We start from the raw sequence: 26,085 nt of genomic DNA, 5'->3' as shown, positions 1-26,085 counted from the left end.
TCTCTCCTTGAGGCCTGGGGGGTTTTAAGCGTCTCTGGAGGAGGTCTTCCTTCCTCAACTTAGGTTTGGTCAGATTGAACCAAGACAGGGAGGCTGATAGGTCCACAGCTTTAGGGTAAAGATGTCCTGCTCTGGTCTCGAACTTGTAGGACCAGTCCACAGGCAGGGCCTGCAGGAAGTTCACTATCTTTATTATTTAGACTTGGCCCCTCTCCCTGTGTGTCTGCCTATCAGGGAATTTGCCTTAACGCCTGGCCCCTCAGTACAGTTTTCATACATATAAAATATAGCGGAAAACATGTTTCTGTAGGGAACAGAGTGTACATACAGTTGGCTCACCAAATGCCATGCAGTGTAAGCTGCTATACTTGCCAGAGAGGAGGGCAGTGCTTCAGAGGAGGGTAGCTAGTGGATACAGGGAACTCATTCTTTATAGTAGCTTTGGAGTGACATTCTTCCCTACCCCGGTGATTTCATCTTGAGGTAGATGGCTCTCAATGTGGACTTCAAGGACAAGAAAGCATCTTTAGGATTGCAGATGCCAACACAAGAGCATGTCGAAACAAGAGGTAGAACATGTGTACAGTAGAGCAGAAGCACTGAAGACCACCCTCTGCCAAAGGCGACTCTGGATTGTCCCAGTTTGAAGGAATGAAGCATGAATCTAATTAATCTTACCAATAAAATTCAGGAGTCAGATATTAGGGTAAAAACCTGAAAGATCAGAGAAGCAGGAGAGTAGCTACAGTTGCTTCCTTCCTTTTCTGTTCCTCTACTCCAAAAGGGTTGAAATCCTGTCTCTGCTCTGCCTTATCACTTCCTGTTCCTCTCTGTACAGACCTCCAAATCGCTATGGTCAACTAGTAGCTAGCTCCGCCCTCTGACTCCAAGAAAGTTTTATTTGTCAGAACACAAACAAAATATCACACAACAGAGGAACAACTGGGTTGAATAAACTAATTAATTCTTCCTACCTCAAATTATAATACCAGAATATCACCTTTCTTTCTTTTTAATGGACTTGTGAGTGTAGTGAGGTAATGCTTTGGGGGCCTGTATTAGTTACTTTTCTGTTGCTGTGGAAGAATGCCCTGGCAAAAAGCAACTTAAGAGGAGAAAAATTCCTTTTGGGGGTGGGGGGTGGGGTTCCAGACAGGATTTCTCTGTGTAGCTTTGCACCTTTCCTGGATCTCGCTCTGTAGACCAGGCTGGCCTCCGCCTCCCAATTGCTGGGATTAAAGGCATGTGCCACCACTGCCTGGCGAAAAATTCCTTTTGAATAGAGTTTATCATTATGGGGAAGACATGACAACAGGTGAGGAAGGCATGGTGGCAGGAGCAGAAGCTGGCTGATCACATTTCATCTACACACAGGAACAGGAGAAAAGCAGGAAGTGGGTCCAAGCTGTAAACTCTCAAAGCTAGTGTTGTGCTTCTTCCAGCAAGGTTCCGCCTCCTAAAGTCTCCATAACATTCCCAAGCAGCACCACAGCCTGAGAACCAAGTGTTCAAACGCAGGAGCCTGCCTATAGGGCCATTGCTCATTCCAGTCACTACAAGATTCAAACCACTAGAGGGGAACCGGGGGACATTTCACCCGACAGTGGGAGTGTGTGGAGACTGGAGAGGAACTGAGATCACCAGGGTCAGCAAAAAGTGTGCTACTGGTCTACTTCTGGTACATTAATACCTCCCTAAAGCAGCTCAAACACATGGTAGACACTCAAGCCAGAAGACTTTTTTAGACAAGGTGTTCTTCCCACCCACTCTCTCTCTCTCTGTGGTGCTAGGCATCAAATCCATGGCTCTGTGCATGCAAAACAAGCATTCTGCCCACTGAGCTATTCCCCAGCCCCAGAAACAGGATCTTGATCTAACTCTCTCCCTACTCACACTCCCACCTCTGTCTCTGTCTGCTTTTTTTGTTTTATTTTGGCTTTTGGTTTTTCAAGACAGTTTCTCTTTGTAGTCCTGGCTGTCCTGGGACTCGCTCTGTAGACCAGGTTGGTCCAACTCACAGAGAGCCGCCTGCCTCTGTCTCCCAAGTGCTGGGACTAAAGGCCGTGCCACCACTATCTGGCTTCTGTCTTGTTGTTTTGTTTTTGTTTTTTTAAATAAGGTCTCATTATTTAGTCTTAGCTGGCGTAGAACTCTTATGCAGCAGCTCACAGAGATCCATTTGCCTGTGCTGTTGGATTTAAAGGTGTGAGCCTCCATACCAAGTTCAGAAATAGGATTTTTTTCTTCTTGTTTTTTGAGCAGGGTTTCTCTGTGTATCCCTGGCTGTCCTGGAACTAACTATGTAGAGCAGGCTGGCCTCAAACTGATCCGCCTGCCTTGCCTCCTGAGTGCAGAGATTAAAGTCATGCACCACCACCACCTGGCCAGAAACAGGATTTTAATAACCCAAACTAGACTTAACCTGTCTTGATCTCTGTCTTGGCTTCCCAAGCATGTGCACCACCATGCTTGACACAGCAACGCTTTTTTTTTTTTTTTCCATTTTGTTTGAGAAAAGATCTCACAGTGTAGTCCTAACCGGCCTCAAACTCACAGAGATCCATCTGCACGAATGTGTGTGTGCGTGCGCACGCACGCACACACGTGTACGTACACACACGCACACGCACACGCACACACACACATGCGCGCGCACTGGTACCTCCCAAGTGTTGAAGTTAAAGCCACCATGTCAAATCTGGCCTTGCCCATTCTTGTCCTACCCCATTCCACTGACTCACTGCCTTTTCCAGCCAATCTCCCTTTTACTTTTATGTTTGTTTTGGTGACCCAGTGAGTGTAATAAGATTTGGTCACATGAGCACTAATGAGTTATTTCAGGAGCATGAGCAGTTTACCAGTGGCTACTGCCTCAGCCACCATTAACTGTCAGTAAGTAACTCTTGAGGAAGGCGTGTAGTCTGGTGAACCTTCCCATCCATGACAGGATGCTGGCAGGCCCAATTGTATGCAGTTCCTGTACAAGTAATCACAGCTGCTGGAGGCCAAGAGCACAGCAGTTGTGCCCCAAGTCAGTGTTCCACACAACCTCTCCCTGTCCTCCTGCCCTTCCAGTCTTCAGTCCTCCCTCTTCTTCCCAGATGTTCCCGGAGCCTTGAAAGGGGTGATGCAGATATCCCATTTATGGCCAAACATTCAACTGTCACTTACTCTCAGCATTTAGGCCAGTTACAAGTCTCCACAGTAACCACTCTGAAACTGATAGCAGCACTGATCTTTGGGCAGTATGTTCATTTAGCAAGACAGTAGTATTAGCTTACCCCCTAGGGCCTATGACCTCTACTCATAGGCTTTTGACCAGTCTTAAAATACCAGGCATGAACTCCCTCCACAGAGCAGGATTCAGCTTCTGGCAGAAAGCAGTTGGTGACCCTGCTTATGTGGCTTAGAGGGCAAAGGTGCTTACTGCCAAACCTAAGGACCTGAGTTCAGTGGCTGAAATCTACATGATGGAAGAACTGCCTCTTTAAATCATCCTCTGACTGCCACCATGGTATGTGTACTAATTAATTAATAATGCAAAATATCTAACTTTTAAAAGAGGCCAGCTCCACGTTGCTCCTTCAGGATCTTTAGGTAAAAGCATAATGTTTAAATAAGAATGTTGAACAAATCCTGGTTCATCTGTTTTCCTGGAGTTTGGAGTATGCTCAGATAATTCTAAGAGTTGAGGAAGAGGCAGAGCTGGTAGAGCATGGTTTGCAGCTGGAGAGATGGCATGGCAGGTAAGAGCTTGCTCTTCCAAGGACCCAGATTTGATTCCACACCCATATATATGGTGGCTCACAACTGTCTGTAACTCTTCTTACCTCTGTGGGTACCAGGTATGCCTGGATGCACAGACATACATACAGGCAAAACACCCACATACATACAATTAAATTCAAAAGTTAGAAAAATAATTGTACAAGGTTAAAGGGTGCCAGGACTTAAAGGGATCTTAAGTGTATGTGTAAATGTAGAAGTAGGAAGTAGGTAGTGGGGATCTGAGGGGTTCCATTACAGCACAGCCTTTCTGGTTAGAACTGAAGGGTTCAGAGGAAGACAAGTCCATTAGAACTCAGAAGCTATTGTAGCTGCCTCCGTTAGCTTGTTCCTCATCTTTCCTATGGCTCCTCTCCCAAAGTCCTCCCATACCCAGCCTACAGACTTGAAGCATGGAGCACATCTGACAGTGCCTCATGCACATGAGGGCTTAGTGAGTTCTGTGTGGATAAGAGCACAGGCTGTCTGCTTCTGCTTGCTTTCTCAGCGGGAGATGGAGTGAGTGCCCTGGCACCTGCTGGATGGTTGTTCTGAGGCTTGTGTGGAAAGGGTCCATGGCCTGGAGTCATGGTCTGGTTCTTTCTTTTTATGTTCAAGCTGTATGAACCATTCTCTGTTGGGTAATAGGTGGGCCACACAGAGGGTTTTTAATGGACATTTACATTTTAGATTCTATTTGCATTTCTCCTCTAGAGCAAGTGACAGTGAGATATTTTTTTCTTGCTTGTCACCTGCAGATTAACTTTTTTGGTTGTTTGTCTTTAAACATTTGGCAGCCCCATTTGGTCAAATATGCCTGTTAAATCCCTATTGAAAACAGAAGAATTTCAGTTATGCACATCTGCAAATGGTTACATAATGTTGAGTTCATTATTAAATATACTATCTGAGATTTATGTATTAGAAAAACGATGTTTAGAAAAAAGTATACCTGTTATTATGTACCTTTAATAAAAGTGGTCACCAGATAGAAGTTCTTGTGAAGAAAAAACTAAGTTTTATTCTTCTAACTCCTAGGGAACCTCTCAAAAATTGAGCTTCGTGTGAATTCTGACACTAGAGAAAGGTAATATGCAGAGAGAAGTACACACCAATGAGTACTTTTTGTTCTCTATAGGTTGGGAATCCACGTGTTGAACTTACCCTCTCAGAACTTCAAGATATGGCGGCCAGGCAACAGCAGCAAATTGAAAATCAGCAGCAAATGTTGGTTGCCAAGGTACATTCAAAAAGAAACATCGTTCAGAATGTTTGTTTTTCAGCTGGCCTTTCAGATTGAGGCTACCTTCGTGGGTGGTGAGATGGGACTGTGCCAGGAAAGTGCTGAGCAGTGTTTGTGTGTTGCATCCTGTAATGGCACAGGTGCCTGGATCTTGATGATGTCGGAGTTGCATCAGAACAAGAACCTCTGGTCCTCGGTACACATGCCAACACAGTACTCTATTGGAATATGACTGGGCCTAACCAAATGGCAGACAGATGTGGAAAGAAAAGATATTCCCCTTTGTTACTTCCAGGTTCCCTAGATGAGATCTCTGCCATGTAGCTGGTTTTCTGTCCTGAGAAGACTGGCTGGCAGTCTGATGAAAGCTCAGGTGGGGCCCTGGAAGAATGATGGCCAATTAGCAAACAGGCTTCCCAAATGCTCCTCCACATTGAGTGTGTTAGGGTTACGACAGTGTGGGGCATGGTTAAGACTCCTTATACACCCCAAGTTCTCCTTTCGTAGATAAATCCCCATAAAGTAGGTTTGGGAATTTTTCTAAATCATGGTTTACTTAGGCTTGATAATCAACTAGAAAAGATCAAAGCCACTACCCATCCCTTATGGGGGTTATTCATGATATGAGATGTCTCAAAGTGTTCTGAATCTACTTTAAGGGAGCTTCTGAATACTCTAGCGTGGCTTATTCTCTCTCTTGTGGTTTTTCTTTTGCTTGTGTGTGTTTAAGGATATATGTGTGGGTGGCACTTGTGCCATGGCACAGTGTGAGGAAGAGGACAAGTTCTTGGAGTTGGTTCTCTTCTTCCACCATGTGGGTCCCAGGAGATGAGCTCAGGTTCAGGCTTGGTGACAAAGGCCTTTACCCATCTGGCTGGCCTGATTGTCCTCTCTATAGAGAGAGTTACTCAGTCACCAAGTGACCAATCTTGTATTTTCCATTTACTGTGTGTAGTTCACTGTTCTGACTGCTTATATGTAAGAGAGAATTTGTTGGACTTGTCTTGAAAAGATGTCTCATTAGGCCAACAAGATGGCTCATCCTGACAACCTGAGTTCCATTCCATGGAACTCACATGGTGGAAGAAAAGAACCAATTCCAATGGGTTACCCTCTGACCTTCACATGTACCCATCCACCCACTTATACTCACACATTTTAAAAAAAAGTTGTCTCAAAGATTATTGTACCTCAAGAATTAAAAAAAACAAATAAACAACAACAACAACAACAACAACAAAAAAGCCAGTTTTAGAGAGCTGGAGAGATGACTCAGCAGTTGAGAGTACTGCTGCTCTTCCGGAGGACCTGAGTTCAGTCCCCAGTACCCACGTCAGGCTGCTCACAACTTCCTGTGACTCTAGCCCAGGGGATCTGACACCCTCTTTTGGTCTGTGGGCTCTTACATACAACATGTGCGCTCACGTGCGCGCGCGCGCGCGCGCGCGCGCACACACACAGACTCACTCTCTCTAAAATGTAATGAAGAAAACTTTGTAGATACTTTCCACAATGTAAATCACAAGTTAATGTTCAATCTGAAATATTTGAGCATGAATTTCTGTGCCTTAGAGTAATATGTAACGCCTATGGATTCATGCATAAGCCTCTTCTCATTTTGGAACACTTTATGCACATAGATGGGACCACAAATACTTGCTGTTGACTTACCATTAAAGTATGTTTTCACATGAGTAGGAAAAAAAAAAACAGTTGAAGAGTGTTTTGTGCATTTTATTTTAGGATTGTCCTATTGGGAAATGTTTCACCATTTAAAGACACTAATTGTGAAGAAAGCAGAGTCCCTTAATGGCCTAGTATGAGTTACAGATTGGAGGTTCATCTAGTGATCCCCATCCTTCTTCCCATGTAGAAACTGCTGTCTAGGAAATTGAGTGAGGGATCCTTGGAGTACTTTGTAGCATCAGGAGCTCTGCGCAGACAGCAGGAAGCAAAGCTGGTGGGACTTGACACATTTTCCTGGAAAAGGACACACAGAGTCCTTGCTGTGACCTTTCAGCAGAGGCATCCCCATGAGCTGAATGTGCAGATCAGTGCATGTAGTCAGGTCTGCCTTAAGAATCCTCAAACTCATATTGTAATATATAAAGGTAATCAAGTTTCTATTTGCCAAGTTTAGATTTTTCATTCTTTGTTAGGAACAGCGTTTACACTTTTTAAAGCAACAGGAGCGCCGCCAGCAGCAGTCTATTTCTGAAAACGAAAAGCTTCAGAAATTGAAAGAACGAGTCGAAGCCCAGGAGAACAAGCTGAAGAAGATTCGTGCCATGAGAGGACAAGTTGACTACAGCAAAATGATGAACGGCAATCTGTGTATGTGCCTGCAGCCCATGCCCACATGCCCAGGCTAAGTCTAGTCAGACAGGCCAGTTGCCTGGCAGTTCCAATCACAAACCCACGTGGCATTTTGCAGGTTCTAACATTTTACTTTCACCTTCAGTAAAGAGGATGAAGTTCATTGGGTTAATTGATTTTTTTTTTCAAATTGTATAAATTCTCTGCAAAAAAAACTAATGAGGGCTGGAGAGATGGATCAGAGGTTAAGAGCACTGGCTGTTCTTCCAGAGGTCCTGAGTTCAATTCCCAGCAACCACATGGTAGCTCACAACCATCAATAATGAGATCTGGTGCCCTCCTTTGGCCTGAAGGGATATATGCAAGCAGAAGCAGAACATATTGTATACATAATAAATAAATAAATCTTTAAAAAAAAAAAAAACTAATGAAGTCTGAATAAGGTTGTGTTCTAGTATGGTATTGTTTGAAATTAATTTCCTGAGTTTTTTAAATATAAATTTAATTGTGAATTTTTATAGGGCATGGTATAATAATTTGAAGAATGTGTATAATGTGTATTAGTTCATCAGGAAGTTCACATTTCTGTCTCCTTGAACTCAAAATTTTTTTGATAAGTCTATGGTTATTTTTGCATATTTATGACATTCAGTTTGTTTCAGAATAGCTCTGGCCCCTTCTGTTACGGTGATGACATCAGCCCTTTGGATTGGTGTCAGGCTGCTCCAGGGGCAATAATGAGTAGTCTGTTTTTGTAACTACCTCATTAAGATGACCATACAGTCAGGTGTGGTGGCACATGCCTGTAATCCCAGCCCTTGAGAGGCAGAGAGGCGGGAGGACAAGACTATGCAGTAAGGCCTCGTCTCAACAAATGGTCAATTACATCATGCAGGTGCTTCTTTTGCTTCTGTGTGAATTCTGGTTTTTTGTTTTGTTTGGTTGTTTTTTGTCAGTTTAACAAATACCTATTTAATGTTACAATGATGGGTAAGATCTTCACAGCAACGCTTTTATCTTGCTCTCTGAGGTTCTGAAGAACCTTGACTAAATTAGCTTTTGTAGTAATGTTCCTAAAGAATATTTATTAACAAATGCAAGCATAGTTATTGACTTTGTGAATAGTCACGTCATGGATTTCAAAATCTGTTGGTGTATTCTTGGTAGGCTAGAACCCTTGCCTGGCAAATGCGAGACTTGGGGTTTCTCCAACTGTAGCTCTTGAAAGAAAAAAGTCTATTTTGGGTTATGCATACACTTTATATTTTTTATTTTTATGCATACACTTCGGTCCAAGGCTAGCACTCAATATTAACTGAGTATTAACCAGAATTTAGTGTCACATATAGAAATGAAGACAGAGTGTGTCCCTTAAATAACCATTTCCCCTTTCTGGCAATTGCAGCTGCTGAGATAGAACGGTTCAGTGCCATGTTCCAGGAAAAGAAGCAGGAAGTTCAGACTGCAATCTTACGAGTTGACCAGCTTAGTCAGCAACTAGAAGATTTAAAGAAAGGAAAACTGAATGGGTTCCAGTCGTACAGTGGCAAGTTGACAGGACCAGCAGCGGTGGAGTTAAAACGACTATACCAAGAGCTACAGGTAATTGCCTGGGTCTGGGGCTTCGGCCTTACTTAGTGGGGACAAAACATTCCAATTCCAGTCTTCAACATTTCCATTTCTCTGGCTTGGAGAGATGGCAGAGCTCTTAAGCACTTACGTTTTTACAGAAGACCCAGGTTCAGTTTCCAGCACTACATGGTTGCTCATGAACATCTGTAACTCCACTTCCAGTGGAGCTGATGGCCTCTTCTGTTCTGCAGGCATAGCAAACACATGGTGCACATACATACATGAAAGCAAAAAACACTCACATACATAAAATAAAATATAGAAACCTAAAAAAGAGTCCCACTTTTCAAAAGCTGCCTGCCTTTCAACAGGTTTGTTTTTTTTTTATCAGCACTTGCTAAAGCAGGTACTGGATCATTTTATGAGGCCATTCCACTACAGACAGGGTCACTGAGCCGCTGTTGGTATTACCTTCTTTACTTCACCATTCCTTCGCATTGTAAAGCAACTGTTAAGTGTGTAGGGTTTAAAAGGATGTTTTTGGTGAGAAACATTTTAAGGGTATTCTGATGAGGTAGCTTTTTGGTCTTCAGTTAGTTTTTTAGTGTATTTTGCTTCCAGTCTTGTTTACATACACAAATAGGAAAGGGTGAGTATGCGAGTATGTGAGCGTGTTACAGGCTCATGAGAGTTAACCAAGATAATTGCCCGTCTTCTACAAGGGATACATTCTAATGATGTCTAGACTCTCCTATTTCATTTTTAAAAAAATATTAGTTATAGGGGATGGTGAAATTGCTTGGTGGTTAAGAGCACTTGCTATTCTTCAGAAGAGCAGAGTTTGGTTCCCAGTACCCACATCGGGTGAATCACGTCAGCCTATAGTTCCAGCTCGAGATCTAACGCTCCCTCTTTTAGCTTTGGCAGGAACCTGCACACACATGGCTTAAACTGGCACAGACACACACATATAAACAAATAATAATAAAATAAGTATCAGTGATAGCCCAGTGAAGTGAGTACTATATCTTGAATTTAGGGTTAGCTTTGTAACCTGCCTGTCACTTCCATAGTTAAAGTTCCTCATTCAGTGGTCTGGGGTTTGCTTCCTAGATTTTGAGAGCGTCTGCAGGGACTGCCTCCCCAGAACTCCGAGCTGGGCTTCATAGGTGCTCTTGGCCCTTGTCCTGCATGGACTTTGAAGAAAGGAATGGTTGCAGATGTATGTCCTGTCTCTGTTCCATAAGCACTCCATTGAGCATGACAGACCAACCTGTGTACATAGCAAGATCCTGTCTTAAAAATAAAAAACGGGGGACGCTGGTCAGTGGGAGAGTTCTTGCCTGCCATTATTTATAAGGCCCTGGCTTTAATCTCCTGCACCAAAACTCAAACAAAAGCTACTTGTGTGCTGGTTTCCCTGTGCTGTACCTGCTCGTGTGTGGCAGGTCATCTGTGCTAGAAATTGTCCCATCTACCTTTTGCCTCTGGGCTTTTACCTTTCTTTATTCTTTCTTTCCTGGGTGGCTGGCCCCTGGGGTCCTCCTCTCCTTCTCGTCGTCTTCTTCTTCTTCTTCTTCTTCTTCTTCTTCTTCTTCTTCTTCTTCTTCTTCTTCTTCTTCTTCTTCTTCTTCTTCTTCCTTCTCCTCCTCCTCCTCCATCCTCCTCCTCCTCCATCCTCCTCCTCCTCCTCCTTCTTCTATTTATTCTCTCTGCCTGACAGCCCCACCTATCCTTTCTCCTGCCTTGCTATTGGCCATTCAGTTCTTTATTAGACCAATCAGGTGTTTTAGACAGGCACAGTAACACAACTTTACAGAGTTAAACAAATAAACATAAAAGAATGAAGCACATCTTTGCATCATTAAACAAACACTCCACAGCATAAACGAATGTAACACATCTTAAAATAATATTCCACAACATTCTATAACCTTAATAAAGGATCTATTTTACTGCAACAAATGTTGTATTTATCACTAGCCATGAATTTTGAAATTAGTTACCATATATTTGTAACATAAGGCCATTATAGAAATGGCCTGGCCATCACATGTCCACAGTTCACTTCTACATTTACAAATAGAACTTTCATGATCTGCATAAGCACACCTGTCAGTGAAGACATGACACTGAGATGCACCCTAACATCCAGGATCTGGTGTTTGGCAGACAACTATGCAAGAGAGAAAAGTATTATAGTCATTTTATTTGAGTGATCTTATATAACAAAATCAATCCAAAGTAGACTTTCAAACGTACATTCAGAAATGGTTACAGATAATAAGGGTTTGTTTGTTTATTGAGACTGGTTTCATGTGCCCCAAGTTGGCCTTGAACTTGGTATGCATATAGCCAAGGCTAGCCTGAAATTCCAGATCTTCCTGCTTCCACCTCCCAGGTATTAGGATTGTAGGCATGAGCTACCTTCCCCAGCTGATGCTTTATCAGTTTAGCTTGGTGTTTCCATTTGATTTCAGAGAGATTTTATCACATAGCTCTCGGCAGGTAGTTCACAGATCTATTTCTAAGTTTTTGAAAAGCAAGTGAGTTGTCTGCTAGGACTGTTTTTGTTTTTGTTTTTGTTTTAATTTGGAGACTATCTCACTGTGTAGCCTTGCTGGCCTAGAACTCAGAGATGCACCTGCCTCTGCCCCTTCAGTGCTGGGGTTAAAGATGTGTGCCTCCACACACAGCTACTGTGAGCTCTTAACCAGCTGCTTTTTAGAATGCTTTAGTCCACTTTGTGGAGATTACACTTTTTTAAAAGTGTTTGTCATTTGGACTTACGGAGTCTAAACGCCTTCCAGCTGCATAGATAACCATCATGCTGTGGCCAGAGCAGACTAGCCCTGAGGAGACATAATGCTTCTTGATTCATATGTGGAACCCATGTGGGACCCTGCCTACTAGAACCCGACAGGATGTAATCAGTGCAGCTGTTCAGTTGTACTCTCTACTTTGCAGATTCGTAACCAGCTTAACCAGGAGCAGAATTCCAAGCTCCAGCAGCAGAAGGAGCTCTTAAACAAGCGCAACATGGAAGTGGCCATGATGGACAAGCGGATCAACGAGCTGCGTGAGCGCCTTTATGGCAAGAAAATCCAGGCATGTGAAAGTGGACGGCTGTGAGCTAAACTGCTATTGGTGTTTCATCTAAAAGTTGCCAGTTGTTGCTGGGACTGCTGGTATACACTAAATCCCGACACTTAGGAGGTAGAGGCAGGAGATTTGTAAATTAGGGGCCTGCCGGGGCTACATAGGGAAGGTGTGTCTCAACAACAACAACAAAAATCTTGAACAAAATGCTATAGAGTTATATTTTCACAAATATTTGCTATTCTAAATTTTACACATAGAAAATGCTCTTGAACAAAAACTGAAATAGTGCAGGAATATTCACAGGGAAATCTTCCCCCTATTCTCTAGAGCTGATAATTGCTAATGTCTCTAGACTCTTACTTAATTCAGACACAAAGGTATAGAAAAGTGTGTAATTTCCAATGGAGATGGGATTGTGGTAATTACGTTAGTGGTCTGCACCTGATCTAAGATCATTCCTTTAACATCTAATGCCGTACCATGGTCCAGGGTCTGCATGCCCTTCACCACCCTCTGCATCATGCTGCCTCTCAGTGTGTGTGGGAAGCAGCACTATGCCCTGTGTCTGACTGGACACCACATCCAACCCCTCTACACCACTGGCACCCGGACTGATGTCTCCCCTGCCCTGGGTTTCCGTGCACACACTGACAGTTCGGTGACAGCTATCTTCTTGTCAGCCTCAGTCACTCCAGTGATGCTCTGAGGAGGCAGGTGTGGGCATCATAGGCTTTGCCCAGCGGAGGTGGATTTGGAGGGTGGTTGAAGACAGGAACTGGACTTCAGCATCTGTTTCTCATAGAGCTACCCTGTTTTTATACCTGAGTTTAAAGGTCAGTAATTGGAGTAGTTTCAGATGATGTTTTTTTTTTTTTTGGTTTTTCGAGACAGGGTTTCTCTGCGTAGCTTTGCGCCTTTCCTGGAGCTCACTTGGTAGCCCAGGCTGGCCTCGAACTCACAGAGATCCGCCTGGCTCTGCCTCCCGAGTGCTGGGTTTAAAGGCGTGCGCCACCACCGCCCGGCTTCAGATGATGTTTTTCTCTCAAGATTAACAACACAGAGGCCATGAGAGACAAGATTGTGTGTGCTTATTTATATAGAGTAGTGAGAGCATAAAGAGTTCTGCAGAGAGGAGGACGAGGAGGGAGAGAGGAAAAGAAAGATCTTCAGGAATTGGTCTATATGGGCTTTTTCCTATTTAAAAAATTTTTGTGTGTGTGTGTGTGTGTGTGTGTTGCCTGCATGTATGTCTGTGCCACACGCACACAGTGCCCACAAAGGCCAGAAGAGAGTGTTGGATCCTCTGGAACTGGAGTTACAGACAATTGTTAGCTGTCACGTGGGTCCTAGGAACCAAGCCCAGGTCCACTAGGAGAGCAGCCAATGTTCTCAGCTGCTAAAGCAGCGCTCCAGTCTGGCTTATGAGTTAATAAAGGCTAGCACGTCTGAAGCTGCAGCACAGAGACCTGGGAGCTTAAGTAAAGGCTGCTGCTCTAGTCCCTTCTTTCTGGGTGACTCGTTTTCCTCCAGGCCTTGCACTGGTTGCATGAGATCTACCCATCTTACAGATTGTCGTCCGTTTTACTTAGGGTCCACTAAATGTTAATCTCATGTTTTAAAAAAGGCCTCTCTAGCAACATCTAGACTACTGTTTGAGCACCTATCTTGTACCATGGCTTAGCCAAGATGTAAAAAAGTAACCAAAGAACAAAAACAAAAAACCCCACCCATCACAGAACTGATGAGGTGGTTCAGCAGCAAACACACTTGCTACCAAGCCTGACAACATGAGTTCAAGCCCAGGACCCACATGGTGCAGCTGAATGAAAGAACCAACTCCCATAACAAGTTGTCCCTGACCTCTGTCTACATTTGCACACACAATTAAAAAAAATTTAAATCACAAATAGCTAGATAGGTTATGCTGTTTCGAGGATCTTTAAAAAAAAAATTGGTGTTTTTGCAGAGATGTGGCTCTCTTAAAGATCTAGGGACTTCTGAGTGTTTGGGAAGGTCTTGAGCCTTTCCCAGTGTGCAGAATCATGCAGACAGTTTAAGGAATCCATGGTTCCCCATTTAAAGCCTTCCTAGCAAGAAGCCCATGGTCCTCTAGTTAGAATCCTATTGTACACCCTTTTGATCTTGGCCAATGTCTTCTACCTGGTTGTGTCCTTGCTTATAAAAGCAGGACTGCTCTCAGAAATGTAGGGGCCCTGTCAGGACTAGCGCATCACCTGAGCACCTTGCCCTGCATCCTTATGATAACTCTCATCCTAACTATAGATATAGACAGAGGTTCAAAGAGACCAAGTTACTGGCCTGACATAGTACAGTGAATAAGTGACAGAGAAGGATTTGAAGCCATGCTCACAGGCTTTGACCAGTACCTCTTACCACACAACATGGGGGATAGCCTTTCCTGAGTGAAAGGGGGCAGCTCATGGGTTATTGGAGCTTGTACAGTCATCATGCCAACTCCTTGTTTTTGTAGCTCACCAGTAGGTAGTGTTTAGTATGAATCAAGTTCTCTGAAGGTTCCCCTTCTACATGCTAGTCTTTCAGGGAAAGGGACTTCCCAGGTTACAAGCTGAGTGATTTTTTTCTCTCTCTTTCCCAGCCTGACTGTCTCTTGCTGAACTTAGTATTAAGAGAATCTTGACTCTGATTTCATCCTCATTGCAGCTGAACCGTGTGAATGGCACATCATCACCACAGTCACCCCTGAGCACATCTGGTCGGGTTGCTGCTGTGGGTCCTTATATCCAGGTTCCCAGTACTGGGGGATTTCCTCTCCCAGGGGACCCCGTAAAGCCCCAGTCTCTCACCATTGCCTCAAGTGCTACCCACGGAAGATCCAAATCTGGTAAGTCGTCCCAGTCCTCTCCTCTGGGGAGTGCATGGGAAGAGAGTGGTGTGGAGGCAGCGGCAGCCCCTGTCTACATTTTACCCAGGCTCTGCCTCCCGCAGCTCCCCCAGCTCCAGGTTCCTGGTCTCTACAATAACAGTGACCCTAAAACAAGAAAAAACTGTCTTGACTGATCTGAAGGTCTGGACTGTGCTTTTCAAACCACAAAGGATCAATCCCAAGGGTGCCTAGAATTCAGGCTTCTTTATCCCTAAGAACTATGACTGGGGTCTGCGACCAGACAAAGGCTGCCTTCCTGTAGACAGTGCTGTAGCTGTTGCAACTTCATCAGTCAGAAAGTCCACAAACTTGGGTGAGTTATGGGTGTGGCTGCAAAGCCATGGGTTAGGTCTCCAGCACCAGAAGTCAGGGCTAGGAGAGGGAAAAAATCCACAAACCTTCCTTTGGTCTTTGCAGCTGTTCAGTGTGATGACTCAGGCCTCCAGCACCATGCTCTAGTGCTCACTGCATGGTGTTCCAGCCAGGCATAGGGCTCTTACATGGAGAGTATGATTGTTTTTAAACCAATGGATGTATGGTGACAAGCACCTGTGATCCCAGTACTCAGGAGGCAGAAGTAAGAAGATGGCTGCAAGTTCAAGGCCAGCCTAGGCTACACAAGGAACCTGTCTAAAAAATCAGGGTTTCCTTACAGTAAGACTTTATCACTAGGGTTGGTCTGTATACACAGAATTAAGAACCTGTGCCATGGCATACTAAATGTGCATATTAAATTTGTGAAAATATTGTTCTCCTGATATAAAGCCCATGTTTTGAGTCTCCTCCCCTCACCAGGATTAGTAACCAGTTTGCAGTAGTCTTTTGTGCTGGTTGCTTGCCTTTTTTTTTTTTTTTTTTTTTTTGGTGGGGGCAATGCTGTGTTTGAGACAGGATTTCTCTATGTGCCCTTGGCTGGCCTGGAACTCACTCTGTAGACCAGGCTGGCCTTGAGCTCACAGAGATCCTCCTGCCTCTGCTTTGCTGGGATAAAGTCATGTACCACCACACCAGGCATGTTTGCTTCCTATTGCTTGGCACCTACTATGCAGTTTAATCTCCCGTTCTGGCTCCTTCTGACTGTAGTCAAGGGGGTTTCCCCACCCTCGTGGGCCAGAACCCCACCCAGACCTCTTTATGACCAGGTATGAAAGTCAAGTGGGTTCTGTGTTCAGCTTGACCCCTCATTGCATCTTTCATTGGTAAGCAGTTGTGTGAGTCCCCTATCCGTGGTAAGTGTGTGTGAATGTTTCAGTGGCAAATGAGCTATGTCCTCATCTGCTGACTCGGCTGTTAAAAGTTCCAAGCTGGGTGGTGGTGGCACACACCTTTAATCCCAGCACTCGGGAGGCAGAGCCAGGTGGATCTCAGTGAGTTCAAGGCCAGCCTGGTCTACAGAGTGAGATCCAGGGCAGGCACCAAAATTACATAAAGAAACCCTGTCTCGAAAAACTTAAAAAAGTTCCAAGTTGAGAACATCACCTGTTTCCCACTCCCTACTTGAGTGCTTTGTAGCCTCATAAGGTTGCCAGAAGTTGCCATTAACCACATTCCTTCCATTGTAGCTGAAAGCAGCTTGCACAGGTTTCCTGTGTGAACCCAAGCTGGGACTAGGATCTCAGCTGTGGAGCTAGGATGAGAAGTTCTCCTTAAGGGGACTCTGATCCCTGGTTGGCAATCTTGGTTCTGTGTTACACAGATGGCTACAGTAGAAGTAGAGTGATCAGCACATGGACAGTATCAGACCTGGACGTCGGGCCTGATTGCAGTTCCTCACGGCACTTTGAAAGCCTGCTTGTAAACTGTATGTCATCTGATAGCCTTATTGGGACACTTTTGATCTCTAACACAAACTGAATCAACAATCATTTGTTTTTCCAAACTGACAAAGGACTGTTCATCGCCTCTGTGCTTGAAAGCAATACTGTGCTAATGTGCCTGCCCCTTCTAATCCAGTTGTGGAGTTGGGGGAAGGGGCCCATACATGGGCCTCCACAGACAACGTTGGACACCGAGGGACAGATGCTGGCATAGAAAGTGTAAGCTGCTCCAGGATGTTCTGCAGGACCCACCAGACCAGTTCAGAAACAAGCAACCCTCCCCCGCCACACAGTCTAGATGAAGTGCTGGGCATAGTGGCACACACTAGGAGGCTGAAGAAGGACTGAAAATTCTAGGCCAGGCTGGGCTACATGGTGAAACCCTACCTCAGAAAACAAGAATGGAGGAGATTTTCTGAGTTACTTATGAGGCTTGTCATAATTGAAGGTCCTTTGCTTTGCAATACAAAATATTAAGTGGCTACCTGTGATACCTACCTTGTCCTGAAGAAAAAGTTGTTTTTCAGTCCTCTCATGGCTGCTTCCCATAAAACTTCCCATTGCTATGGGATTTCTGAGGCTACCGGGCAGCCATAAATATTCCCATGACCTTGAGAGCAGTAAAGCCCAGCCCAGCCCACCTACTCACACCATGGGCCTCCAGTTGGCCTTGCTTTCCCAGTAAGCTGAGTTTTCACCTGGGTCCTCTAGTGAGTTTTGTATAGCCTTACTCCCAGTCACCCAACCAAAAGGGAGTGAAAGCTCACACCCTTGTCAGGAAGAGGCTGACGGACTGGAAAGAGGTGATAGTTTGTGTTAGGCTCCGAAACATTTGACCAGTGCCGGGTTGGCCCTGCCTTGTTGGAGCCCTGTGACTTAGCACTGTAGTTACTGGATAGTGCAAAGCAGCCAGAGCGTGCAGGGCAGCTGTGGTCCATGCCACTGGTCTGGTGGGTCCTGCAGAACATCCTGGAGCAGCTTACACTTAGAACTGCTGCTCAGTTATCCCCCACTCACGGCTAATTCCTGCCCATGCCTAGCTGCTGTGGGATTGTGCCTGTCAAAGAGCAGCAAAGGCCTAAGTCAGGGCAGACAGCTAACCCAGTTCCAGGCCACTTGTGTGCACCCCTTTTCAGTTTGGAAAATGCTCGGTAATAAACAAATCTTCTGAATTTCCTGGAAACTTGGGGTTGAAGACTGGCTTCCTAATCGTTGCAACAAAATGTTAGCTGCTGCTCCTGCTGCTACCCAATCAGCTCACAAATTGTTGTAGAGGGAAAGAATTCCGCACATTAAAGGAGAAATTTTATTCTAATAATGGAAATCATACAAATCAAATCTATTATGAAGCCAAATGATGTCTTTTCATGTTGCTGTATGTGATCGTGTGTATAAGTAGTGCCTGGTAGGTAAGTGCTGCTGTGTTCTGTGCTGTGGATATTGGACTTGACCTGTATTCCAGTGTGATGCAGTCCTCACCACAGTGTTGGTGAGTGCTGGTCACAGTGGCCAGATGATAGTCAAGATCACTCCTTGGGCTTATGCAAAGGTCTGTGGGCTTTGAGCAAATTAATAAGCATGCAGGTGTTGGTTGATGGCTTAGGTAATGGAAGTCCCGGTGCTGTATTTGTTTCTGGCTCAACTAATTTCAACACTTTTTTTCCCCTTAAATTCTATGGTCTTTTCAAGCTAATGATGGAAACTGGCCAACATTAAAGCAGAATTCTGCTTCAGTGAAGTCAACTCAGATGGCTGGTGGAGACTGGAAGGACTCAGGCATGGAGGGGGCTCTGAAGCAAGGTGCCATCTCAAGCCAGCCTTTGCCCTTGCCAGCGCTGGGAGCTACAGAAAAGCTGGTAGGTCATCTGGCTTTAATCTGCCCGCAGTGAGTTTCCCTGTTGTTCTGATCTTCAGCTCAGGGGTGTGAGGTAGCATGAAGACAAGTCAGCTCTGTTACTGTCTACCTTACACTCCGAGTCCTAAACAGCCGCTGGCCCTTAGGGGCCTGAGCATGCTCAAGTGCAGACCAGTATTGAGCCTGATAGTGTGTCTTATGTCCTTTTGAAGGCTTATAAATCCTACTGTGTGCTGTTGTAAATGGATAGAAATATGTTTAACCTTCCAAAGAGTAACTTAGTGTTTTCTTCTTATAAACTTAGGGCATCGAGATTGGCAAAGGGCCACCTCCCATCCCTGGTGTAGGCAAGCCACTACCCCCAAGTTATGGGACATACCCAAGTCCTGTGCCCCTGGGGCCAGGATCAACAAGCTCCCTGGAGAGAAGGAAAGAAGGCAGCTTGCCCAGACCTGGTGCAGGCCCACCAAGTCGGCAGAAACCTGCCCCGCTGGCTCCAACAGGCAACGCTCCCCAGCCTGGCTCCTCGCAGCAGATTCAGCAAAGGATCTCAGTGCCACCAAGTCCCACATACCCACCAGCGGGGCCACCTGCCTTTCCAACTGGAGATGGAAAACCTGAGCTTCCCTTGACAGTGGCCATTAGGCCTTTTCTGGCTGATAAAGGGTCAAGGCCACAGTCTCCCAGGAAGGGACCTCAGACAGTAAATTCAAGTTCTATATACTCCATGTACCTGCAGCAAGCCACACCACCTAAGAATTACCAGCCACCAGTGCATGGCACCTTAAATAAGTCAGTGAAAGCAGGTATGCTGGCTGTATACTCTCTGAAATGGAAGTTATCCCTTAATTAAGATCTGTGTCCTTGCATGCTACTTAGGATAAAACATAATTCTTAGATAAAGTATAGGGTGTCAATTTGGGATGGAAATAAGAGACAAAATGCACAGTAATTTTGCAGGCAAATCACACACTGTGACTTCCTGCCTGGGTACCCACATATCACTCAGTAGTAAATCCAGAAGGATAAGACTTCTGGAATTTCATTTTTCTCCAGCTTTAGGGTAATTTGTGCCATTAGTTATCCAGTGATTGGGGGGTGGACCTGCTGGACATTGCTAAGTCAGCATCCTGGACATGGGCAGTGTGAGGAGCTTTCAGGAAGGACAGCCTGGAATGGGTGATTGAACAAGGGCCTTCTAGGAAGGCTAGTGAGAAGGTACAACACAGTTCTACATGCCTCATGGAGGTCAAAGAGTTTCCCATCCTAGCTGGAAGGTTCTGTGGACCAGGTCAGGGCTGTAGCATCCAAACTTGTAGTTTGATTCCTGGGTGTGTTTAGCCATCACCTGCCAAGGACCTCCCAAGTAGTGTGATCTGTGGGCACAGTTCTGGCCATGGGAGAAGCTTTTGAGCCACAGGTCAGATGTGTCCTGCTCCAAAGAGATAAGTATCTTCATGTTGCCTGAGTCAGTCCCAGACTCAGATGCAGATTTAGTGGATTTGGCATTTTTCCTTGGCCAGAAAACTAAGCAGACTTGTTGGAGTGGGAAAACTCAGGTCAATAACTTTTTCTTTAGAAAGAGCCCAGTCTTGGAAGCAAATATAAAACCCAGTTTAAAGGGAGTGAGTGGAGGGTCTTGGAAAAGGTTTGCTGAGGATTCAAACATCAGAACCCACCAGCAATAGAAGCTTCTATGCCATCCAGTCAGTGCCAGGGAGACGATCTACCACAGCAGCAAGGATGAATTCTGTCCTCTGTTTCTCTTGTAGTATATGGTAAGCCTGTCCTGCCGTCAGGGTCAGCATCTCCATCACCCTTGCCATTTCTTCATGGGCCGCTGGGCCCAGGCACGACACAGCCTCAGCCTCCTTCAGAATGTGCTGAGAAAGAGCCAGAACAGGAAGGCCCCCCTGGACCTGGAGAAGGCAGCACAGTGGAAAGCCTGCCGCGGCCACTCAGTCCCACCAAACTCACCCCCATTGTGCACTCGCCACTTCGTTATCAGAGTGATGCGGACCTGGAGGCCCTCCGCAGGAAGCTGGCCAATGCACCCCGACCCCTGAAGAAGCGCAGCTCTATCACAGAGCCGGAGGGCCCTGGAGGCCCCAACATCCAAAAGTTGCTGTATCAACGCTTCAACACCCTGGCTGGTGGCATGGAGGGTACCCCTTTCTACCAGCCCAGCCCTTCACAGGACTTTGTAGGCACCTTAGCAGATGTGGACAATGGAAATACCAATGCCAATGGCAACTTGGATGAGTCTCTCCCTCCCCGGCCCACAGCCCCACTTCCTGAGGAGCTTGCCCCATCCTCAGATGCCAACGATAATGAGTTACCTTCCCCTGAGCCAGAGGAGCTCATTTGCCCCCAAACGACTCATCAAACTGCTGAGCCTACTGAGGACAATAACAACAATGTGGCTACAGTACCCTCCACAGAACAAATCCCAAGTCCTGTGGCTGAGGCTCCTTCAGAGGAGGAACAAGTCCCTCCAGCACCTCTATCCCCTGTCATTCATCCTCCAGCAACATCTGCGGTGGGTATCCTTGCTAGACCAAAGCCAGGCATGCCCTTGCATGCAGAATAAGATGTGGGGACAGGATAGTCAGATGATCACAGACCAGAGGGTCCAAAGCATAGTGCATGGTACCCAGTAAGCTCGTTTACACTGACACCTCCATGACAGACAGACGGGGAGAGAAGCAGAGCCTCCCTGAGGAGATCAATATTGATTCAGCAGAGGGTTTGGGACCATCTCAGGGAATCCACATAAGGCTTTCTTTTTTGGTTTTTCACTGTCTATCCCTGGCTGTCCTGGATCTCACTCTGTAGACCAGGCTGGCTGCAAACTCAAAGATCCGCCTGCCTCTGCCTCCTGAGTGCTGGGATCAAAGGTGTGCGCCACACTGCCAACCCACACAAGGCTTTCTTAATGGGATCTCTGAGATGGGATCAATAGGGATGAGCTGACTCCCTTGGTGCGGACTTCTGGTTCAGCAGTGCAGCTACCACTCCCGCCCTCTAGTCCTCCTAGAGTGGTTAGCAGCCTCACCTAGTCAGCCACTCTACACATGGCCAGACCTTTGCAGAGCGTCACAGGGCTGCTCCTGGGAACTGTTGCCTTAGTTCCTGACACCCCTTCCCACAGCAGTGTCTTGGATTGGTCCTTGCCTAGGGTAGGTCACCTGACACTGAAATGCTTGCTGCCCTACAGAGCAAACGGACCAACCTGAAAAAGCCTAACTCTGAACGAACAGGACATGGGCTGAGAGTGCGCTTCAACCCTCTCGCGCTGCTTCTAGATGCTTCTCTGGAAGGAGAGTTTGATCTCGTGCAGAGGATCATCTACGAGGTGAGCCATATTCCCGTATGTGCAGCTGGGAGTTTAAAGGGCTGGCCTTCACGTGCTCTGTGTCCTAGGTGGAAGACCCTAGCAAACCCAATGATGAAGGGATCACACCCCTGCACAATGCTGTCTGTGCTGGCCACCATCACATCGTGAAGTTTCTGCTGGACTTTGGGGTCAATGTGAATGCTGCTGACAGCGATGGATGGTGAGAACCCATGGGGAGTGGGAAGTGGAAGGGCCCAGAGACTCACTTCCTCCTACCTTACAAAAAGAAATGATAAAAACTTTAAAAAATTGAGGTAGGAGGTGATGTCACACAACTTTAACCCCAGCACTTAGGAGGCAGAGGCAGGCAGATCTCTGAGTTCAAGGCCAGCCTGGTCTACAGAGCAAGTTTCAGGGCAGCCAGGGTTGCACAGAGAAACTATCTCAAAAACCAAGAAAAAAGAAAATTGAGAATCGTTAAGAGGAAGAATACCCCTCATTCATTCCTAGAAAGCTGTCGTCAGCATTTTGCTGTTTCCGTCTTTTTCTCTCCTGTTACAGATACTGCTGTTTATGTTCTTCATATGCCTTATTAAGCACTGTAGTTATTTGCTCTTCCTATTTTCAGACATTCTATATGAAATATAAATCCTATAGAAATTCTACATGGAAAAGAGCCTCAGGATTCCCCTCTGTTAATAATTAGGTGTTTGTGAATATTTCCATTTGCATCCAGGATCAGGCCCATTGGTCTGCTGTAGGATTATTTTGAACTGCCAGACAGCTCTTAACCTATTTTTTTTAAATTGTGACAAGAGAGCAAGGGAGATTGCTCAGTGGGTAAAGTGTTTGCTGTGAAGGGAGGTGATCCCTAGTACCCATGTAAAAGCTGGTGTAGTGGTACATGCCTGTAATCCCGTAGCTGGGGGCAGGAGACAGGAAGATGCCATGGCCTTGCTAGCCAGAACAGTTCCAGGTTCAATTAGAGACTGTATTTAAAAACGGTGGAGAATTGCCGGGCGGTGGTGGCGCACGCCTTTAATCCCAGCACTCGGGAGGCAGAGCCAGGCGGATCTCTGTGAGTTCGAGGCCAGCCTGGGCTACCAAGTGAGCTCCAGGAAAGGCGCAAAGCTACACAGAGAAACCCTGTCTCGAAAAACCAAAAAAAAAAAAAAAAAAAAAAAAAAAAAACGGTGGAGAATCAATTGAAGAAGAAGATACCACAAGGTCATCCTTTGGCCTCCACTTGCACCTACACAGAGTACACATGTGCATACACATACACAATTATTATCTTAGCCAGTTGTAAATAAATGTTTGTTTAAATGTGTTATAAGTGTTGACATTGCTCTGCATGAGCATCTACTATTACATGGGCCATTTCTTGATCCATACCTTGTCACACTTTTCCAAAGATTTACACACCGTCTAAGTAATTAACCAAGACTTTAAAAACTAGAAACACCAGGCGGCGGTGGCACATGCCTTTAATCCCAGCACTCAGGAGGCAGAGGAAAGGCAGATCTCTGAGTTTGAGGCCAGCCTGGTCTATAGAGTGGGTTCCAGGACAGGCTCCAAAGCTACAAAGAGAAACCCTGTCTTGAAAAACAAAACAAAACAAAAAAAGTATTTAAACTAGAAATTTGGAAGATGGATGTAACATCACACACCTTTAATCCCAGCACTTGGGAGACATTGGTAGTTGGATCTCCGAGTTCAAGGCCAGCCTGGTCTATAGAGCAAGTTCCAGGACAGCTAGGACTACACAGAGAAACTCTGCCTCAAAAACAAACAAAACAAAAAGCAAGTTGAAACTTGGGATTCCAGAGATGCCTCGGTGGTTAAGAGCATTGAGTGCTCTGATCCAAAGGACCCAGGTTTGCTTCCCAGCACCCACATGACAGCTCATAATCATCTGCACTCCAGTCCCAGGAGATCAACTGACACCCTTATCTGGCCTTTGCATGTACATGATGCACATACATACATGCAGGCAGAACACCCATACACATAAAATTAACAAAATACCTAGAAACTTGCCTGGCACAAAGGTACGGTACCTTCATCAAAATTCTTGGAGGTTTGTTACACAGGAGCCAGGTAGCCCTGGCTGATGCCAGACTATACATTTCCCCTCTGGTTCTAGGACCCCACTGCATTGTGCTGCCTCTTGCAACAGTGTCCACCTCTGCAAGCAGCTGGTGGAAAGTGGAGCTGCTATCTTTGCCTCCACCATCAGTGACATTGAGACTGCTGCAGACAAGTGTGAAGAGATGGAAGAGGGATACATCCAGTGTTCACAGTTTCTATATGGTATGTAGGAAAGCTCATGTGCCTCAGCTGCTTCCCCTGGCTAATCAGCATTGTGTCCCGTATGCTGGCCTAGAGTCTGAGCAGATCACGCTTAAGTGTTCATTGCCTTTACACTCACCCCAAACATCTGAAAATTCCATTTGTATCTGAGTGGTACAAACCTATAATCCTCGCACTTAGAAAGCTTTAGGAAGACCACAAGCTTCAGGCCAACCTGACCTACATAGTGAGACTGCCTTAAACAAAAATCCCATCAGGAAGATTCTGTTCCAGTTGCTGAATAGTAAGAATGCCCTGGAGGGATGGAGGGATGGAGGGATGGCTCAGAGGTTAACAGCACTGGCTGCTCTTCCAGAGGTCCCGAGTTCAATTCCCAGCAACCACATGGTGGCTCACAACCATCTGTAATGAAATCTGGTGCCCTCTTCTGGTGTATAGGCATACATGCAAGCAGAACAGTGTATACATACTAAATAAATTAATCTTTAAAATAAAAAAGAATGCCCTGGATTCAGGAGGACAGTGGGTACAATGGTGGCGCACACTTTTAATTCCAGCACTGGGGAGGCAAAGGCAGGTGGGTCTCTAAGTTTGAGGCCAGCCTGGTCTACAAAGTGAGTTCCAGGACAACCAAGGTTTTCCGGGGGAAAGTGGAATACCCTGGGGTCCCAGGAGTGGGAGCTGCATTTAGCCAGGCAGCACTGGTCTACACACTTGCTGTTGGGTGCATGAATTGAAGCAGGGCGATTCCACTTCTGTGCCGGCTTGGGGCCATCTACACACCTCAAGCGCCCTAACTAAGTTGCTGTAGCCAGTGTAAGAAATATAGGAGCTCAACCATGTCCTCTGTTAAGCAGTTACAAGTCACTGGTTCCACATACAACTCTGTGAAGTTACTGTTTGGCTAGTGGTACAAGCAATAACAGCCAAACTACCCTTGATACTGAACTCCCACAACAAAGGCAGGCAACACCATTCTTGGGTATTAATGAAGCTGGGCAGGCCCAAGGGCCCTGGCAAACCCAGCCCATGTGAGGAAGAGGCTGCTGTCACATAGGCTCCCGCTAAGAGAAAAAGGTTTCTCAGCAGTGATAGCAACGATAGGCCTGAAAGGAGACCCTGTGTGACCTTGTGCTTCCAACACCCAAGGTGCAAGCCACCATGTGCAGCTGGTTGGTTGCTACTCAGTGCAGTCACAGCTCCCCTACCTGATGACTGACTGCCCAAAGTTCGCTCTTGATGTAACTTGGGGTTTCCATTACCTCTGTTGGCCACCCTCTGCTAAAGCCTCTTCTCTTTTTGGTTCCAGGGGTACAAGAGAAGCTGGGAGTGATGAACAAAGGCACTGTGTATGCTTTGTGGGACTACGAGGCCCAGAACAGCGATGAGCTGTCCTTCCACGAAGGGGATGCCATCACCATCCTGAGGCGCAAAGATGAAAATGAGACTGAGTGGTGGTGGGCTCGTCTTGGGGACCGGGAGGGCTATGTGCCCAAAAACTTGCTAGGGGTAAGTAAGCACTCAGCACACTTAGACCTGAGATACTGGAAGTCAGCTGGCCTTGTTGTGTCTGTACAGACGTCACAAAGACATTCAGGGCATGGGTTCAGTTCTGCTGACATCAGGGTAGAATGAAACACTTTTTCCCAAGCCCTAGCAGTCTGATCTGTATATGGGCAAGCCCCTGAGTCTCTAGAGTCTGGCTTTCCACATGGCAGAGCATGTGGGGAGGTTAGAGTCAATCTGCTTTGCTCATGGTGAACTTTGGTAAGTACTAAGCCACGCCACTTAGTTCTCCCTGATCTGGAATTCTCTAAGAGCTGGGTGTAGTAACACACACTGTAATCCTAGTGCTTGGTT

At 45.8% G+C, this 26,085-nt stretch overlaps 1 protein-coding gene across 5 annotated transcripts in view; it reads left to right on the top strand.

Moving 5' to 3' along the window:
* Positions 1-26,085, top strand: part of Ppp1r13b (protein phosphatase 1 regulatory subunit 13B) — a 91,340-nt gene that overhangs the window by 61,676 nt on the left and 3,579 nt on the right. For 3 of the 5 annotated variants that reach the window (XM_076551467.1, XM_076551470.1, XM_076551469.1), the window contains exons 5-16: positions 4,904-5,005; positions 7,168-7,342; positions 8,730-8,926; positions 11,864-12,004; positions 14,681-14,861; positions 18,410-18,576; positions 18,880-19,381; positions 20,348-21,114; positions 21,793-21,930; positions 21,999-22,132; positions 24,059-24,225; positions 25,535-25,734. In XM_076551467.1, coding sequence (XP_076407582.1) covers positions 4,904-5,005; positions 7,168-7,342; positions 8,730-8,926; positions 11,864-12,004; positions 14,681-14,861; positions 18,410-18,576; positions 18,880-19,381; positions 20,348-21,114; positions 21,793-21,930; positions 21,999-22,132; positions 24,059-24,225; positions 25,535-25,734 — 2,871 coding nt within the window. Of the gene's footprint in view, positions 1-4,903; positions 5,006-7,167; positions 7,343-8,729; positions 8,927-11,863; positions 12,005-14,680; positions 14,862-16,599; positions 16,705-18,409; positions 18,577-18,879; positions 19,382-20,347; positions 21,115-21,792; positions 21,931-21,998; positions 22,133-24,058; positions 24,226-25,534; positions 25,735-26,085 lie in introns of all 5 variants that reach the window. The other 2 variants (XM_076551466.1, XM_076551468.1) reach the window with 1 other exon arrangement.

The sequence above is a fragment of the Peromyscus maniculatus genome, chromosome 14 (genome assembly GCF_049852395.1).
Source record: "Peromyscus maniculatus bairdii isolate BWxNUB_F1_BW_parent chromosome 14, HU_Pman_BW_mat_3.1, whole genome shotgun sequence".
Classification (NCBI taxonomy): Eukaryota; Metazoa; Chordata; class Mammalia; order Rodentia; family Cricetidae; genus Peromyscus; species Peromyscus maniculatus.
This window is presented reverse-complemented; position numbering and strand designations above follow the sequence as displayed.